This window comes from Podarcis filfolensis (assembly GCF_964270895.1).
Source record: "Podarcis filfolensis genome assembly, chromosome: Z".
NCBI classification, from domain to species: domain Eukaryota; kingdom Metazoa; phylum Chordata; class Lepidosauria; order Squamata; family Lacertidae; genus Podarcis; species Podarcis filfolensis.
The window spans coordinates 17,989,132-18,009,318 of NC_139617.1; the positions used below are offsets into that span (position 1 = coordinate 17,989,132).

Below are 20,187 nucleotides of genomic sequence, written 5' to 3' on the forward strand. Positions count from 1 at the left end.
CTCATGATATAATCTCTACCAGCATCATGTCTAGCCCTGACCTGGTACTGGACATGGAGTCCTCAGAAGACAAAACAGACACCCCATGGGTTGAGAATCTTGGGGAGCTGGCAGGGTCCCCAGAGTTCAATGCTGAAGATCCCCTTGTGGGTCCTCCCCCAAGTTGATACTTGATGAAGAACCCCCGAAACTGTCAAAGATGAGGAGCCACCCTCTCCCCCACCAGTCCTGATGGGTGCCAGCCCCAAAGGCTTCAGGCAACACTGTCCAGACCAGTCATGGGTAAAGGGTCCATTTGCTGTGGTTTAGGAGAACTCCCTTGAGCTTCCACCCAAATCTAAACTCACAGGATCATTGCACCACAACGTTCCACTGCTTTTGCACTCGCGGTGGGCTTACATACATGGGCAGCTCGCAGCATCTCTTGCTCCTTGGCGTTCTTGACTGCTTTGGTGATCATGACAGGAGAGTACTCCTCTACCAACAGTTTTTTCTGTAAGACAGGAAGGAGGCAGCCATGTCAACAGGCCATTCTCAGGGGGGATGCACCTGTCGGCTTACCATGAAGCAGACCAGCTGGAGGCAGGCCTTTGTCATCACTCGCAGAGCATGTTGTGCAGTTCCCCTTTGCTTATGCTGCATTCTATATGTGGCAGTTCTCACAGCATATCTTAGAGTGCCTGCATGCATGCATGCACGATCATCTCCTGATGTCTGCTGTGTCCCTCAATGAACTCCATTTGAGGCAGGGCTCTGGTCCTGGAGCCTGGTTTCAATCCCAGAGCTCAACATTAAAAACACTTGTGAAGTAACAAACATAAGACATGAGGAAGAGTCCCTCTGGATCAGATGAAAGGTCTATCTAGGTTTAGGGGATTAGCAAATCTTCCAATTTCAGGCTGAATTCAGATGGCATTTTATTTCATTTTCACAACTTTCCCCGTTGGTTCTACAAGGCATTGTGGTGAAATACAGTGCAGAAAAAAGAGACTTCAGTTACACCACCCAGAAAAAAACCACGCCTCTGCACAGGTAACTTTCTGTGCAAATGCATATGCCCTAACCAGAGTGAAAGGAGAGGTGTGCCTAATAATAGCTTGTGTGACCTAAAAAGCAGGGCTCGGCAGCTCAGTTGTCATGCACTGCCACCCGCTGCAAACATTGTCAGGTGGTGCAGAAACTTTGCAGGATTTAAGACAGCAAACAGCATGCAAAAACCATGCAGAGAGCTTCCTGTGCAGGAAGTTACCAGCTATGTTGATTATCCCCTCAGAGACAGCATGCTTTTGAATACCAGCTGCTGGAAACTGCAGGATGAGAGTGCCCAGGTCTTGCTTGCCGGTTTCCTGCAGGCATCTGGTCGGCCACTGAGAACAGAATGCTGGACTAGCCTGATCCAGCAAGCTCTTACGTTCTTAATTGCACAGTGAATGGAGGCGATGCACTATTTGATGTCATGTGAAAACATAACAAAACTTTTGCTTTTAGCAAACAAAAAGGGGTTCCCATATGGATGGGCCCAGGGTTGACAATACTAAGCTAGGTGAATCAATTGTCTGACTTGGTACAAAGCAGATTCCTATCCTAAGTTTCCAAACCATGAGTGGTGGTGATGGCTCACTCTCTATGTTCTTCCTTTTCACCTGGGAAGGGCCATAGCTGAGTGGCAGAGCATCTGCTCTGCACAGAGACGGTCACAGGTTCAATCCTTGGCATCTCCACATGGGACTGGGAGTGCCCCCCATCTGAAACCTTGGAGAGCAGCTGCCAGTCAGTGTAAGGTAAGGTAAAAGGTAAAGGACCCCTGAACTGTCAAAGGCGACTATGGGGTTGTGGCGCTCATTTTGCTTTCAGGCCGAGGGAGCTGGTGTTTGTCCACAGGCAGCTTTCCAGGTCATGTGGCCAGCATGACTAAACCGCTTCTGGCATAGTGGGACACCGTGATGGAAGCCAGAGCGCACGGAAACGCTGTTTACCTTCCCACTGCAGTGGTACCTATTTATCTACTTGCACTGGCATGCTTTTGAACTGCTAGGTTGGCAGGAGCTGGGACAGAACAACAGGAGCTCACCCCCTCGCGCGGATTCGAACAGCCGACCTTCTGTTCAGCAAGACCAAGAGGCTCAGTGGTTTAGACCACAGTGCCACCCACATCCCTGACCAGTCAGTGTAGTAGACCATAGTAAGCTAGATGGACCAATGGTCTGACTCAATGGAAGGCAGATATCTATGCTTCTCCCCCAGTTTTTCCAGTGCAGCCTCCTCTCTGATTCAATGGTTCCCCTGTACAAGAGTCTCTCCATCTTTCTTACTTACCAGGGGGATTTCTCGATAGAGTCCTAGGGTGGTGTATTCAGTCCCGATCCAGATTCGAACGCCATCCTGCTGGGCATACTTTCTCAGACTTGCACTTGCTTGATCATAGTCCTCCACCTGCACACACAGGGGCCCTGGGCACTGAGAGGCCAGCGACTGGGATGCCTCTTTGCTCAGTCGACTCTGGTTCACAAACAGACTAAGGAGGTGTGGGGGCAAACCAAGTGAGGTTGGAAGAACAAACAACTGTGTGTTACTTTGTTGATTCACTTTGGCCCCCTCTAACACTGTACATTTAATGTGCTAGTAAACAGCTAAAATCGCTTTAAACCAGGGGTAGGCAACCTAAGGCCCAGGGGCCGGATGTGGACCAATCGCCTTCTAAATCCGGCCTGCGGATGTTCTGGGAATCAGCATGTTTTTACATGAGTAGACTGTGTCCTTTTATTTAAAATGCATCTCTGGGTTATTTGTGGGGTCTGCCTGGTGTTTTTACGTGAGCAGAATGTGTGCTTTTATTTAAAATGAATCTCTGGGTTATTTGTGGGGCATAGGAATTAGTTCATTACCCCCTCAAAAAAATATAGTCCGGCCCACCACATGGTTCTGAGGGACAGTGGACCGGCCCATGGCTGAAAAAGGTTGCTGATTCCTGCTTTAAACAGTCATGGCCTCCCCTGCCCCAAAGAATCCTGGGAAGTATAGTTTGCTAAGGGCTCTGAGAGCTGTTAGGATGTCTCTATTCCCTTCACAGAGCTCCAGTTTTCAAGAGTGGTTTAAAAACAGCCCATCCCTCTTCTCAGGGAACTTATGGGAATTTTGTGAACATTGTTTGGCTGGGGAACTGCACCACAGAATTCAGATAGGTTAGAATTTCAAAGGAGGGCTGTGTTTCCTGGAACGATATGAAGACTGAAAGTGAGAATTTGGTAGTGTTGCCTGTAAATACAAACTGCATAGAATTTCTCCCTAATGCTTAGTCAGGACAAAACGCTGAGTTTCTGTTTTGGGGGAGGGGAGGTAAAACAGGAAATGGAGGATAGGAAATGGAGTGTTCTGGAAGAGGGCATGGCTGGCTGGCATGCACCTGAGGAGAGCATCTCACACTGCAGCCATTTTATTCTGGATCCCACTTGTTTGAACCAGACCCTTGTCTGAGACGGTGAGTAAGTTGCTCAAGTACCTGATATCTGTCTTGGTGAGAAGTGTGTAAGCGTAGAAGACAGGTGTGTAAGGGATGTCATCTCCCCGAAGATTGAAGAGCCCTGTGGAAAGGCAGGAGTTTCTTACAAATTCCATTTCCCCTCTTCTTCTTCTTTTTGCCCAGGAGGTTTTTAAGTGGTTGAAGGAAGCAGGGTAGGGTTATGGGGAGAGTGGCTTGCAGAATGGAGACAGGATTAGAGTCACGGGGGAAGCAGAGGAGAAGGCCCTGAAGTGATCATGGGTCGTTCTGAAATCCCTGGAATCTTGCACAGCTCAGAGATTGGGGTGGCGTGCAAACTGTATATAAGGGCACATTCAGATGACCTATTATTATTATTATTATTAAGCATTCATTCTGAATTGTTTGCAGGGAGATCAGACCATGGTGGATATTTATTGTGCATTCATTCTGATTTGTTTGTGGGGAGGTTAGATGAGATTGCGCCAAAGCAAATGTTATCAACACGTTCTCCAGTGCATTTCCCAATCACTTTCCTTATTAAAAAAAGTCTGATCTTTTGGGGAGAAAGAGTTTGACGTGCAAGATCTCCCAATCCACTGTACAATTTTAATTGGCAGGGATGTGACTGGTCCATCTAGCTCGGTGTTGTATAAAGTGAATGACAGCACCTCTCTGGGGTTTCACAAAGGGAACTTCCCAGCCCTACCTAAAGAAGCACAGGACTGAACATGCGACCTTCTGCTTCCAAAGCATCTGAAGCCTTCCTAACAATGCCACTCTCTGGAGCCAGCCCTGGTGGGAGTAGCTCAGGAACAGCAAGTGAGGACAACAAAGGGAATGTGTACTGACATAGCTGAGGAGGCTGCAGAAACAGGCAATATGGAAATATAGAAAGCAAGCTGTGCATTAACTTGATTACAACGGAGCACTCACAGGCGGTTTCCTCGAGACCAGAAAGCAGGACTGCTGTGGGCTTCCTGCCATGATTCTCCATCTGAGTCCGGATAACAGAAATCTTCTCTTGCCAACTGCTCCCTGAAAGAAGAGGAGGTGAGATGCAATGGTAGGTGGGTTGGCACCCACCTGTCCCTTCCCTAACCTTGTGGCTCCACGAGGGCCTCATGCAAGACCATGTGCAGTTAAGAACCAGTTTCGATGGTCCAGAAATGAAGGTATTACAGGCAGCTGTAAAAACCTGGACACCATCGGGCTATCAGTGTACAGGGCACATTACGGAGTTACATAAGCAATGGGAGGAGAGATAAACCAAACAGATGAAAATAGGAAATATATACAGAAGAACTTATCTGCCTGATGCCAAGTCAAACCAGGGAATATTAGAAGACTGAAGCATGCCAACTTGAATGTCTTCTCTTGCTTCCCCTGAACTTCATTAATGTTAGAGAAAACAGGCCAGTCCTGCCAAGTAACTCTAGTGTAATGTATGAACATAGGAATAATAATAATAATAAATTTTTATTTATACCCCGCCCTTCCCGGTTCAAAAACCGGGCTCAGGGCAGCTAACAACAAATTTAAAATACTAAATTATAAAGCAGCATAAAATACAGTATAAAAACATGAATAACAATAAAATTCAAAAATAAATTTAGGGGAAGTAAGCATTAGATAACACCCAGGGCTAGCTGGCTGAATTGGTCCTACTTGGGCCAGCGAGGAGGCCAGGGGAGAATTAGCTGTGGGGTCTCAGAGCGGGTGATCTTCATAAAAGGGTAAGGGGAGAGAAGAGAAGGGAAATAAATGATCAGGCTGAATTCAAATTAAAGGCCAGACAGAATAGCTCTGTCTTACAGGCCCGACGGAAGGAGGTTAAATCCTGAAGGGCCCTAGTCTCATGGGACAGAGCATTCCACCAGGTCGGAGCCATCACTGAAAAGGCCCTGGCCCTGGTGGAGGACAGTCTGACTTCCTTAGGGCCTGGGACCTCTAAACTATGGTTATTCATGGACCTTAAGGTCCTCTGCAGGGCATACCAGGAATCCATCTTGTAGTCATAGGATTGGCCAACTAGCTCAGTGCTGTGTACACTGGCTAACAGCAGCTCTCCAGGGTTTCAGACAGAGGTCAGGGGATATTCCCTGCTGTACCTGGAGATTCTGGGGATTGAACCTAGGACTTTGTTCTGGACAGGAGCTCTGCCACTGAGGTGTGGCACTTCCCCAGGAAGGCCGGCACCAGTCCATGCATGGCTCAAGAACATACCCACAAAGTTGTCATTGAGTTGGTAGATGGTGTTGGTGGGAGGAGGAGGTCTCTGTGCCCCCCACGCTTGGTCCACCAGGTTGTCCTCTAGGGGAACGAGGATTATATCTGAACCCTCCAGGACCTGGTTGTAGCTCTCCCAGTTTTCTGCGGAAAGAGGATGTCAAGCAGGTAGATGCGGAAAAATCACCAGTGGTTGTAAATATCATTTCCAGAAGAAATTAGTTCCAGTTCACATTGAACAGCAGCCAAGAACAATTACAGAAAAGGAACTAATTTTGTTCCCAAAGGGAATTGATTCCGTTCCAGTTCAGTCCACAGTTAAATTCAGTTTATTCATGTCGTCCTTAGTGGTTTCCCCCCAGCCTTCAGTATCTTACAAGTCATTCTGCTAAATTAGAATATATACTTAAAAGAACATTGAAACACACTATGTAATGTGAGTGGTTGTTCCTCCCCCCCAACAATTACAATATTTGAACTTAAATAGCAGCATTACAGTCATACCTCGTGTTACGTTTGCTTCACGTTGCAGCTTTCCAGGTTATGAATGCAGCAAACCTGGAAGTGTTTACTTCTGGGTTCGCCCCGCGTGCATGTGCCGAAGCAATCTGCACGCTTCACACACGCGCAGAAGTGATCTGCACGCTTCACGCATGCGCAGAAGCAATCTGCGCTTCATGCATGTGCAGAAGTGGTCTATCGCACTTCACGAACGCGCAGTAGCGGCACTCTATTTATGGACTTTTCAGGGTGTGAATGGCACCCCGAAATGGATTGCATTCGTAAGTAGAGGTACCACTGTACTTTTTAGATAGGTAAAAATGTGAAATGCAGTGACCACAATCAAACACAGAGTAGTCCCATGTATAAAATTATTGAATGAAAATGAAAATTGAATTGAATTTATACAACCTCCCCAAGTTCCGCTGCAGAAGGAACTGAGGGCTTATCTCACTTCTGTTTCCTGCACTGCTTTCCCCTGGGAAAACCCACGGTTTAGAGTTGCATTGCAGCAAATGGCAATCAGGTTTCCTGCAGATTGCCATTTGTTCCGATTAATCGCTAAAGAGCATGTTTTCTGGGGGAAGCAGGGCGGGGTCGGGAGCAAAGGTGAAACTGCGCAGACCCATCATGCTTTCTTTGCACTGGACAGGTGGAAGTGGGGATGAGCCCTTAATTCACATTCAGTTCACTTGGAAATTACAGCAACTGATTTCATGCGTTATTCAGATTTATTTTTTTAGTTAATCTGAACTAGTTCAATCCAGGGGCTGAAAATGACTCCATAGGTGCCCACAGGTACAGAGCAGCTTTCCTTGGCCAGGGTCTGTGGGAGAGGGGCAGAGCAAGTCACCTGTAGTAGAGCAGTTACTCTTAGATTCTGGGTGGACTTAGGCCTCTCCATCCCTCTTAGAAGGTAAAATCGCCCACTGAGCACCATGGCTAAGTGTGCATTTACACAGTAGTATGTGTAAATCTCATGAGAGGCGTGTTTCCAACTGCCCAACTCCTTGTGCTTGGGAGCCTTGCAAGTGAATGCAGGAGAGGGACATGAGCAACATAATGGGAGCAGTATCTCTAGCACTAAGCTGAAACTGTGAAGCTCTCTTGTTATTTTTGCTATTGGATGCTGCATGTTGTTTAAGTAATCTTGTTTTATTTATTGTATTATTATGAATCTGTGGTGCAAGACAACCTGAATTCTGGATCGGGTTAGTGTTAGAATTTAATTAAGTTGGGATGCTAGAACCAGGAAATAGACGCACTCATGTGTGTTTAACATAGATCCATGTGTGTATTTGACCTGCGTCCTAATAATTTAATTAGCATATTATGCCGGGCAGACTTCCTGTGTTGTGTATTAGGCACTTCTTAATGCTAGGAAATCAGCATTAGTTGAAAGGTAATGGAGTCATCTTAATTCCCTTTGAGGTGGTGGCCTGAGGATAATGAACCATTAGCATCACGAAAGGGTGGGGGCTCTTCCTGAGGCCGAGACAATGAAAGCTTGAGAGGAACAGAGTGATGCAAGCTGTCAGGGGAAGGTTAGAGATGAGTGATTTGCTGCTGAGCTGCAAGGCTGCAACCAGGGGGGGAAATAGAAACCTTGTGGTGCTCTGTATCCGTCTCTAGCTAGGCTTCAGGTTGCATATATGTGTAAATAAACCATGTATCATAAAGACACCATAGTTTCTGCTGTGCCTCATTTTTCCAAAAGGAAACACAGGCCAGAGGTGGAATAAGGGCAGTGCGAGCTGGACCTGTAGTTTGTTAAGGCTGCTGGGAATTGTAGTTCTGTGAGGGGTAAGCTACAGTTCCCAAGATTCTTTGGGGGGGGGAAACCATGTGCTTTAAATGCATAGTGCAGATGTGACGAACAGTGCTTCTTACCAATAGAAAAGAGGAAGGGATCCAATCCAATTCTCTCCCCAGCTGAAACTTCTTGAAGAATCCACTGCCCAATAGAGCTGATCCAGACTGCAAGAGAAAGGAGAGTGAACACTGGTGAGTGTTCCAGCAACTGCATGGACCACCTCAAGAGAAGAAGAAGCTAGCTGCAATTCCATTGGTAACATTGGCCATTGAGTCAACTAATGCCACAGCTCAATGGCAGAGCCAGTAGCACCCAATGTCGTTGGGTGGAACTGCCTCCCTGATGCTGACATCACAGCAGCATACTTGGATGAATCTGGACAGGGCAGTGGGTATGGGTCAAGTGGGTCCAGGATGTGATTAAGGCATCCTTGCGGGGTGGGTGGGAGTGGTCCAGGCGATTGTCAAAGGGGCAGTGATTTGATCACTCCTGAAAAGGCCCACACTGGACTTTGCAGTGACTACTGCCCAGCTACAAATACTCCCTTTTCGGATTTAGGGATTGAGAGGGTAGTGGTGTAACAGCTCCAGGCACTCTTGGATGAAACCGATTGTTTTGATTCATTTCAATCTGGGTTCAGTCCTGGTGATGGGACTGGATTGACCTTGGTTGCCCCAACAGATGACTTTTATCAGGAGAAAGACAGGGTGATGCTGTTATTTTTACTTGCACTCTCAGAAGCGTTTGCTGCCACTGTGCATGGTATCCTCCTGAACAGACTAGGGTGGGGGGAAGATGGGTGTGAGAGACACTGTTTTACAGTGGCTCTGATACCACCTCCAGGGTTGGTTTCAGAGAATAGCCTCAGGTGATTACCTTCTGGCTCAGTGGCAGCTGTGCTGGGGGGTTCCAAATAATACCATCTTGCCACCAATGTTATTCAATAACTATATGAAGCAATCAGGAGAGACTATGCCAGCCCTGGACCAGTTGCTCTGTGATGGGCTTGATAAAGGTCAGCAGACTTGAGTCTGAATCCTAGCAAGATGTAGGTGTCACGTGTCAGCGGTTCCTGAGTCTGTGTGCCTGTTTTTCATATATGAAATCGCATAATTGCTTTTATTCTTGATGTGAATTTATTGTGAAATCATATTGAGATATTTTATGGGCACTGATTAATGAATTGAATTAGTTAATTAGCTATGCAGGTGCCTCATTAAAAAAAGTGGGTGAACAAAGCATAGCTGTTTCACAAGAAATTCACACGGTGGAAGCAGCCCAGGACTGGGTGCAACATATATATATATATATATATATATATATATATATATAGTATTCATGAAAATTCACCAGCGTTTTAGTGCAAATATATTCATTTTCACATTTTTGTATGCACAAGTTTCCCAAAGCAACTTCCCCTAGTACAATGCATTTTTCTATGTTATTTTCACTGCTATATGCATTTCTATGCACACACTGCCCTAGTAGATGCATTTTCTTCACATTATTTGGCTGGAGGACTCCACTGCAAAATTCAGACGTGCCAATTTTGAAAGACGGCTGCTTTTCAGTCTGCATATTGTTTCAGGAAAAGCTAATTTAATTGTGAGCTGAATTGAATTTCTCCCTATCTCTATGCAGCCCTGGTGGCCAGACGGGGAACTGCACCCCAAGACATTTTTATGGAGGGCACTAACTTGATTTCTGCAGCTCCCAGTTGCAATCCATTTGCCGCTCAGCTTGGATCCAGTAGCGACTGTCAGTGAAGAGCACAGCCTTCTGCAAAGTGACCACGCCAGTCCCTACAACAAACAAGCAGAACAATTTAATGTGTGTGTATCATGATAAATTCCTAAAATCAGAGTTGCTATGACCTGAGCTTGCTTGAGAACACATTCCTCAGCCCTATTTCCTAGCACTTGCTGGAACTGGTTACTACTTGGTGAAGGAAATATACTCTGTACATGCCTATAAGCTTCTTTACTATGTCTTGGTATCCCAGAGCTAAACAAGGCCTAAATAAAAGGTAAAGGGTAAAGGACCCCTGGACAGTTAAGTCCAGTCAAAGGCGACTATAGGGTTGCAGCGCTCATCTCGCTTTCAGGCCAAGGGAACCAGCATTTGTCCAAGCTTTCTGGGTCATGTGACCAGCATGACTAAACCGCTTCTGGTGCAAGAAAGCACCATGATGGAAACCAGAGCGCATGGAAATGCTGTTTACCTTCCTTCTGCAGTGGTACATATTTATCTACTTGCACTGGCATGCTTTCGAACTGCTAGGTTGGCAGGAGCTGGGACACAGCAATGGGAGCTCACCCTGTCACAGGGATTCAAACCGCCGACCTTCTGATCGGCAAGTCCAAGAGGCTCAGTGGTTTAGACCAACGTCCTAAATAGGTCATATCCAAACCATACATTTAAAGCACATGTCTTTTCCCAAATAATCCCGGAAACTCTAGTTTATTAAGGGTGCTGGGAACTGTAGCTCTGTGATGATAAACTGCAGTTCCCAGGTTTCATTGCAGGGGAGGGAGCCATGTGCTTTAAATGTCCTTTATATGCATGGTGTAGAATGGATGTGGCAATGTGTTTCACAACCGATGTTGTGAGTGCTCTTTCATGTGAAGTGCATCATTTATAAATGATGTCAATGAAAAGACACAGAGAACATGAGCACCAAGTTTAGACCACATGTGAATCTTTGCCGATGCAAGCTTCACACTCACATTACAGGTGTGAGAAATCAGATATGGTGAATTTCTGCCCTTTGTGTCCCCCTCCCCTTTAATTTTTTTATTTTAAACAAGCAAATACAGTGCCTTGAATATGACACCTCTCAACATCTTTAAAACATTAAATGCAGCTACTTTTCTTCTTCAAAAATTCAGAAAATTATTTTATTCCCTGCCTTCCTTCCTTTGCATGTTCATAATGAGTCAATTGACAGCGATCATGCCAAGTGCTGATGTGAATTATAGTTCAGCAACATCTAGAGGATCAGGGGTTCCCCACATATGGCTTAAGGGTTAGCTCTGTTAATGCTAAAGTCAACTAGCCAAGAGGGAAACAGCCAGACAGGGGGGAATGATCTTTGCTGAGGTAGCACATGCCCTGATTGGCTGTGTAGTTCTGAGGGAATTCTTTTCTCTGTATGTTTGGTTATGTGGATGTTGTGAAGTAATAAAGACAAAATCTCTTTGTTCTTTTCTTCCCAATTTATATACTGTATTGTTCAGCTTTTCTGAGTAATGTGTTATCAGGATTTCATTTCACTCTGGACTCCTGTGTTATAGAAGCGACTTTGCTAACAATAATGTGCTGTTGATATTTCTATGCACATTCCATTAACTTGGCATTCCATTTAGGTGCTGGTTCTAACTCCCAGTGAACAGAAGTCTGTATTAGGCCTAGGCTGGGGATTGGAAACCTGGGACCTAAATATTTCTGAACTACAGAGCTCCTATCCCCCCTAATAACTGACCGAGCTGGCTGGGGCTGATGGGAGCTGAAGGCCAACAACTTGCAAAGGGCCACACGTCCCCCATTTATTGTTCAGGACCTGTGTATCTTAGGGTCCTGGCCAATGTAGACCAGGAAAAGTGGGATGGTAAGTCTGAAAGAGTATTTACCTGACGATCCTGTGAAGCCTGTCATCCAGGATAGCCTCTTGTCCCGTTCACCAATGTATTCACTCTGGGAAACAGAAAAGCCCTCTGAGCGCAGTGAATTGTCTTCACAGAATCATAGATTTGTAGAGTTGGAAGGGACCTCTAGGGCTGTCTAGTCCAACCCCCTGCAATGCACTTAAGTGCAAGAAAGGTTCCCCTTTCTAATAACATACCAGTATATTATCTCCTTTTAAAGGTAAAGGGACCCCTGAACATTAGGTCCAGTCGTGACCGACTCTGGGGTTGCAGCGCTCATCTTGCTTTATTGGCCGACTAAGCCGCTTCTGGTGAACCAGAGCAGTGCACGGAAATGCTGTTTACCTTCCCGCCGGAGTGGTACCTATTTATCTACTTGCACTTCGATGTGCTTTCGAACTGCTAGGTTGGCAGGAGCAGGGACCGAGCAACGCGAGCTCACCCTGTCATGGGGATTTGAACCGCCGACCTTCTGATCGGCAAGTCCTAGGCTCTGTGGTTTAACTCACAGCGCCACCCGCGTCCCTATTATCTCCTCTTAAAAAACCCAAAAGAAAACAGAAAACTTATGCAGCTAGGAAATCAAAATTATGTGTCCAGAAAAACAGGATTCTGCAATCTGCCTACATTATACAAAGTGTGCAGATATATGCAAATTAGAAGGTAAATGGTAAAGGACCCCTGGACGGTTAAGTCCAGTCAAAGGTGACTATGGGGTTGCAGCGCTCATCTCGCTTTCAGGCCAAGGGAGATGGCTTTTGTTCAGACAACTTTCTGGGTCACATGGCCAGCATGACTAAACCGCTTCTGGTGCAACAGAACACAGTGACGGAAACCAGAGTGCATGGAAACGCCGTTTTCTTTCCCGCCACAGTGGTATTTATCTACTTGTACTGGTGTGCTTTCAAACTGCTAGGTTGGAGCTGGGACAGAGCAATGGGAACTCATCCCATCGTGGGGATTCGAACCGCTGACCTTCTGATCGGCAAGCCCAAGAGGCTCAGTGATTTAGACCACAGTGCCACCTGCACCTTTACCATATAGAAATAGATTGTTTTGCATAACCTATCCTGCTTCTGCTAGTCCTGGGAATCTGAAGCCACATACATGGCAAGGTCTCTTACGAGGCCTTGACACACACTTGCCATCCTATCTTTGTAGCTTCAGGTCTGGAAATGTAGTGTTTCTTTTTGGACAGAACCCAGTCCCTTCCCACCCCTCATAAAGGTGGAACGACTGCACCCTTTGCCTTACCATGTGTGAATCCGTGGCAGGAATGATGTAGGCAGAGAAGTTGTGAGACTGCATGTGCAGCCGCAGGGCGCTCAAGCGCTCACTCGTATTGGTGACTGTAGGAGGCAAGTGCTGAAAGCACAAATGGATGATCAGTACAAGGGCAGAAGAGGAAGAAATGGGGGTCAGGGCAGCCATTCACACTCCTCCACTGGCCCCTTCTCAATGTTGCCTCACAGTCTCAGCAAAGCACTGACACTTGGACCTCAGAGGCTGCCAGACTAGGTGCTTCATAGGGCTGGATTACACCTTTGTAGGGATCTGTCAGTTTTCGTTCTCTTGGTTTCTCATTTTTACACGTTTCTGCAGCAATTTGCAATTTATTTATTTTTAAATCCTCATGACAATTCGTCAGCATTGTAGTGCAAATTTCTCTGAATATACACATCGTTGTATGCAATTCTACCCAATATGCACACTTTTGTACAGTGGTACCTCGGGTTACAGACGCTTCAGGTTACAGACTCTGCTAACCCAGAAATAGTACCTCAGGTTAAGAACTTTGCTTCAGGATGAGAATAGAAATTGTGTGGTGGCGGCGCGATGACAGCAGGAGGCCACATTAGCTAAAGTGGTACCTCAGGTTAAGAACAGTTTTAGGTTAAGAACAGACCTCAAGAACGAATTAGGTTCTTAACCCGAGGTACCACTGTATTCAGTTTTGAACTAAAATTCACATTTTTGTGATGCCCTTTTTGCATGTTATTTCCATGAGTATATTTATTTTTATGCATGTTTTAACCTAATACATACATTATTATTTTTTAAAAGATGGTTGGAGAACTGCACCACAAAATTCAGATAAGTGCTAATTTCAGAGCACAGCTGTATTTTAAGGTAGGTGTATTGTTTCAGTTAAGTGTGAATTTGATAAAGTTGATTCAAATGCGAACTGAATAGAGTTTCTCTGCCATCCCTAGATGTTAGACAATTTGGGAAGGGCGTTCTCCCTCCCCCCCAATGCACACACACACAAACACAAATAATAGATTCCTCAATTTTGAGCAATATTAAGGATCTCACCGGAGGGTTGATTGTACAGTTTCTGATGTCTTCTGAGTCAGAACTTCTTTTCCTGGGGTAACCTGTGATGAGGCCTAAAAAAGAATGAAACACTCCATTCATATTCGAGTAAGAATGTCTGGGTTGTGTATGGGGAGCGGGGGAGAGGATGTATGGCCAAATGCTCGTTCACCCATCCTGTTGCAGTTGTTTGCTACAATGCTAAAGTCCTACTCAGAGACCCGTTGAAATTATTGGACCTAAGGCAGTCATGCCTATTATCTCGGTTGGGTCTAGTCTGAGTAGGACCATCATTGGAAACCAGGGGTTAGATTTATAATTCACTGAGTGCTTGCATGGAATATTGATTTCACATCTCCTCTTGTATCACAGAGGAAATCTAGCCTTAAATATCTGGGGAAGGTGAGCAGGGAAGCCAGGCTCCTGCAGGTATCGTGCTTCAGGGAATAGGAAAGTCTCTAAAAGTAAATATGCTGGGGTGGGGGAACCCTCCACATATGTATAGTCTTCTCAGAACATAGAAAGCTGCCTTATATAGAGTCACACCATTGTCCTATCTAGCTCAATATTGTTTACACTGACTGGCAGCAGTTCTCCAGGGTTTCAGGCAGGGGACGTTCCCTATCTGGAGATGCTGGGGGTTGAACCTGAGATCTTCCTGTTTGTGAGGCAGAGGCTCCACCACTTCAGCTTTCCCCTCTAGTCTTTTAAGAACCAACCAGTGCTCCTGGTTCTATATCTTTAAACTGGACTTGACGGCCCTTCAAAGAGAGGGCTGTCTTCTGGCAACCCTTCAAACAGAGGTCTGTATTGCAAATTAAGACACATTACAACGGGTGGCACTGTGGGTTAAACCACAGAGCCTAGGACTTGACGATCAGAAGGTCGGCGGTTCGAACCCCCATGACGGGGTGAGCTCCTGTTGCTTGGTCCCAGCTCCTGCCAACCTAGCAGTTCAAAAGCACGTCAAAGTGCAAGTAGATAAATAGGTACCGCTCCGGCGGGAAGGTAAACGGCATTTCCGTGCGCTGCTCTGGTTTGCCAGAAGCAGCTTAGTCATGCTGGCCACATGACCCGGAATCTGCACGCCGGCTCCCTTGGCCAATAAAGCGGGATGAGCGCCGCAACCCCAGAGTCGGCCACAACTGGACCTAATGATCAGGGGTCCCTTTACCTTTTGCAACCTTTAGACAAGACCCCTGGTGGCTAACTCAGTGGTGGCATATTCACACATGCAAATCATCAGCTGGTCCTGCAGTGATCAACCTGCAAGTGTGAATGAGCCTACCTTTGCAAAAATTTACCAACAAGATACATAAATATTTAAATCTGGAATGTAGGGAACTGCTGTTCTGTGGAGTCAGATCATTGGTCCATCTAGCTCTGTATTTCTTGCACTAGCTGGCAGCAGCTCTCCAGAGTTTCAGGCAGGGAGCACTCCCAGCCCTACCCAGAGAAGCTGGGAACTGAACCTGGGAGCTTCTGCATGCTAAGCAAATGCTCTACCACCACTGAGCTATGGCTCTTCCCCCTATTCACTGAGTGTAGGAGTCCCAATGATCATTTGCCTTTGCTTCTTTATTGATTTCAGGTGCACTGCACTGATCCTAGTTGCCCAGGCAAACCGTATAAGTTTCCTGAACTTTTTCAAGTTTACTGCCCCTCTTGAGAAGAGGCTGTGCAGAGCTGATCCCGTTGGATTAATGCTACCATTGGTTTCCAGTAGAGAGAGATGACACTTGGCGTGAGAGTGTGTGGTCCGTTCCATTAGCAAGGATGGCAAGAGAGTAATCAGCTCTAGCAATTGGCACCAGATGTGCCACGTTTCCTCTGCTGGCAGCAGGCAGAGGTTTACATCATCGGAGGAGCATGCAGTGCTATACAGTACTTTGGCTCTGTGTTGCAGCCTTAGAAATTCAGCTAGTCATGCCCACGGCTGAAAGCATATTTAGATAGAGTTAATGGAGCACAGGGAAAATTTGGGGGGTGGGTCTGCTTTTATTTTTATGCTCCTGTTGGGTTTCCTTTTCAAATTAACAGTCACCTGATGACAGGAAGAACTCAAACAAGGAGAACTATGTCTGTCACTTTTATCTTCACGCCAGGAAAAGTTCCCTTTCCCTAATATGGTCTGCATGCTGAGACACTGTTAAAGGACACATAAATAAGTAGGTACAGTAAACAAAGAAAAATGGCTTGTGATCCTAGGAGTCTTTTTAGGCTCCTGGGCAGTGTTGGCTGGTGCCCATTGGGATTGGTGGGGCAGACAGGAGAGAAGTAAGTGGAGGCAGAGCCAATGGCAGGCAGAATCAGCTAATGGTAGTTTGACTATATCTTCCTCCCAGCTTTTGCTGCTTTTAAAATTGCAAAAGCCACGGGGATGGGCAGTGTGTGTGTGTGTGTGTGTGTGTTTTCCCCCCTAGAAAAAGAGGTGCAAGGGGGGAAAAGGCCTGGGAATGGGGTAGGGAAGATAATTTGATTCGTACTGTTGTGAGTTTGGAGAGTTAGCCTGCATGATGCCTGCATCCAGTGCTTGCATTGACAGGTGCAATTAATGACAATTCAGTGTCTGTTCTCTGTCGCTGCCCCAAAGGGAACAGCAGCTGATAACAGGGTGGAAGCCAAATGACACAAATCATGGAACATGATAAGCATAGACTGGATGGTTCTTGGCTATGTTTGGCACAATGTAGGATTTGCTGAGCATCCCTCAGGCTTATAATTTTAACTGCCATAAATTGACTGGAGAATGCCATTGAGCAGTTTACCAGAGTCTGAGTTGACGAGGCACCAGAGTTAGCCAGGACTTGAGGCAGGACGTTTCTGCTCTTTCTACAGGTTCCCTTTGTGAAGAGTAGGGATGGGTGAATTTCTCAGTTTCTGTCTCTCTCAGATTCTTTCCCTCCCCCCACTCTTAAATTCAGTTCTCCATATTTCTACACCAGTTTGCATTTTTTTTTAAAAAAGGAAATAAAGCCCTCATGAAAATTCATCAGCATTTTAGTAATGATTTGTCCTAATATACATTTGTTTGTGTGCACAGTTTTGCCTAATATATACATTTGGGTAAAGCACACTCTCCTAATATAATGCATATTGGTGTTTTGGTTTTGCAGTTTGGAAAATGACAGAGAAATGCATTGAAAAAGGTGGTTGAACAAATGATAAATGGGAAGATATGTAAGCTCCCCGCAAGCAAATCAGAATGAATGCTTGATCCAGATCGGGGAGAAATTATATTCAGTTCACATTAAAAGCTAAATTTGCAGTTTCTGAAACAATATGAGAACCGAAACACAGACATCCTTCGAAATTCCCACTTACTAAATTTTGCAATGCAGTTCTCCAACCAGAGTGTTTACCCCCCCAAAAAAATAATGTATTAGGAGAAACTGTGTGTAAAAAGAAATACATTAGTGAAAATAACACACAAGAATGCATAGCATTCGAAGAAATTGCTTGCAAAAATATGTAAGTATATATAAGTAGCAAAGTATATATATGTAAGTATATATAAGTAGCAAACTTCTGCAGAAATGTGGTGAGCTAAATTTAAGAATGACAAAATGTGAACTGAAATTATAAGATCCTCCCATCCCTAATGCTCAATGAATACTATAATCTAACCTCTGTGAAAGCTTTGTGAAAGCAAATCGGGATGAATGCTCAATAAACTCAAGGCTTTCCTCATGGCTAGCAGGTGCTGAAGCGGTTGAATGTGCAGGCCCTAAACAATCTGAGGGAAGTGGAATGTCATGGTAAGCCTCTGCTCATGAGAAAAGCAACCAAAAATTTGTCAACCTTGTGTGCCAAATCAGCCCAGAAGATCCATTCAGTTCTGCCATACTCACCATGAACATGTGGTCATATGGACTGGCCTGGCCTTTGGGGATGGCTCTGCAGACAAGCTCTCCCTCCCTCTTTCCACGGTCCCTGTTTCACCAATGTACATACCATGAAGAAGAAAAATCCAGACTGCTATGATGCGGGTAGAGTTGGCCATGTCCTTTTCAGACTGGAGACTCTTCAGCAAGGTAAGGTTTTTGAAGAAAGATTAAAACGCCAGCGTTAGGAGACCTGTGTCTGCCAATACAGATGTGTGCGTCTTGTGACAGAGTGGCCCAAGAAAGCCCAGATAACCTTCCAGATTGCATCAGTCTCTGTGCTCCAGAGATCAGGTTATGTTCACCAGATAAAACAAACAGATAATGAGGCACATGATGGGGGTGCAAAGTCCAACTTCCAGGCAGCAGAGGAGTCCTCTTATTTCTTGGAACACTTTCTAGTGATTTTTTTGCAGTTAAGCAAGACAGCTAGTTCATATTATTCGCCGAACGCTTCAAAGGTCTGAGGGCAAAACCACAAATTATCCTCACAAAGTCCTTTCCCAGTCTTGTGTCTTTTGCTGTTATAATGTGATTCAAGGTGGGGAGGGGTAATTGTAGGTGAAATTGGCAGGTGGGTGGGTGGGTGGGGTGATTAAATACCTCTCTTTCCCACAAATTATTCCCAGCACATACACCCGCCCACCCCACCCCGTTTGTGTGGAATCATGATCTTATTATTCGTGGCATTGTTTATATCTCTGCAATAGCCATGTCTCTTCTCAGAATCATTTTCTTTCTTAAGTTGTGGACCAGATGATATCATTGCTTTTTTTCTGTACCTCTCAAACCTTTGTCTTGTTATATGTAATAAGCTAAAATAATTTAACTTGGCGGGATGTCACTACCCTGTGTGTGGTTGTGGTGGTTTTTTGTGTTTTTTTTAGTGGTGCAGGTGGATACAATATATGGAGCTGTAAAAAAAAAAGTTGTTTGGTTGGAAAGCTGATAACGATAATGTCAAGTTTGAAAAAAGCAGGGAATCAGGCACGCGAGGTTCTGTGCTTATTAAGTACCTATGTGGCAGGCAATGTCAGAGATAACATTTACAGAAATGCTGTTTACAGCATATACATAAGGGTACAATGTGCTCAGTTTCCATACTTAGGCAAAACTGCCCAAACTATATTAAAACACCATCTTTTGGGCCAGAAGCTCCTCTTCTCCTTCACCTTCCTCTTTGGGCAAGTAATGCTTTTGTTACTTGCAAATACTCTTAAAGTACTCCTGTTTTTCTCCCTGTTAAGCTACTTAACTAAGGCAGAATCATAAATGAATCTACTATTACGGTAGATAAGAACTACTGACTTCTATGGAGAAACCATCACGGAAACGGTATAAGCAAGGAGCAAATATCGCTTTGGGTTAGTTCAGGTTTCCTTTCCTTTTTAGTGTAGGGAATGTGTGAAACTGCAAAATCTGCTCAAGATAAACAGAGTTTTGGAAATTTCAGCCTGAGCTACGCCTCCAGGTATGGTTCAACATTTGGGATCTGGCTGTCACTTAAGAGCGTAGCAAAAGTTGTTACAAAGAGAGATACCTTTGTTGAAACCTGATCTTCTTTCTTTTCATATGTAAGGGAAGAAGATAACAATTCACTCCCACCAACTACTCAAATTTGGCTGTGGAGAGGCTATTTTAACCATTAACGTCTTAAGAATATGCTTGAAATGACACTACAAACTCAACGATTTTTTAATTTTGATTTTGGTGGAGATTTTATTATATTACTAGACTCGTACCTAGTTATTTTTTGGAAAACAAAACAAAAATATTGCGAAAGAAAAAGAAAGAAAAAACACCCCCTCCCTCAAGGCAGTTCTTTCCCCCTCAACGGAATTTTTATTTACAGTATGAGCTTATGAACATCGGAAGAGAGAACCGAACTTTACCGGCAAGAAGCGGCACCGTCTGGGTGGGACTTCGGGGCAAAAGTCCAGGGTCCCACTTAGCAGAATGAACAAAAGCCGCCCCCCCCACGTTGCAGCTCAGCTGTTTATTCTGAAGTACGTGGAGTTAATGCACTCTCACTCCAAACGCCCATACCCCAATAACTCCAGAATCTAAAATTACCTAACCGCTGAAGGCAGGAGAAGGGTTAAGCTATTGGGGAAGTCCGTGTTTATCTCAAACTGCAAGTCCTGCCCCAAACCAGAGTACGCAGACTGGTGAAGGTTTCGTCCTATCAGAGTCCATGTACTCTAGCTGAACTGCTCTGTGGTTTCATCTAACACAGATTGCTTAAAACCAAAGTGCAGCAACTTGAAAGGAGCTGAAGATAATAAACAGAGGAAATCGTCCTTTGATGCTGCTGACGTTTAA

At 45.1% G+C, this 20,187-nt stretch overlaps 1 protein-coding gene across 1 annotated transcript in view; it reads right to left on the minus strand.

The window, feature by feature from the left end:
• XPNPEP2 (X-prolyl aminopeptidase 2) overlaps positions 1-18,186 on the minus strand; it is a 41,767-nt gene extending 23,581 nt beyond the window's left edge. Inside the window, exons 1-11 of the mRNA XM_083595959.1 lie at positions 17,936-18,186; positions 13,982-14,055; positions 12,920-13,030; positions 11,651-11,714; positions 9,719-9,823; positions 8,099-8,185; positions 5,705-5,851; positions 4,415-4,516; positions 3,500-3,581; positions 2,317-2,515; positions 404-493 (exon numbers count right to left, since the gene is read on the minus strand). Of these exons, the coding sequence (XP_083452085.1) occupies positions 404-493; positions 2,317-2,515; positions 3,500-3,581; positions 4,415-4,516; positions 5,705-5,851; positions 8,099-8,185; positions 9,719-9,823; positions 11,651-11,714; positions 12,920-13,030; positions 13,982-14,055; positions 17,936-17,984 (1,110 nt within the window). The 5' untranslated portion in view covers positions 17,985-18,186. The remainder of the gene's footprint in view (positions 1-403; positions 494-2,316; positions 2,516-3,499; positions 3,582-4,414; positions 4,517-5,704; positions 5,852-8,098; positions 8,186-9,718; positions 9,824-11,650; positions 11,715-12,919; positions 13,031-13,981; positions 14,056-17,935) is intronic.
• Between the last annotated feature and the right edge of the window lie 2,001 nt (positions 18,187-20,187).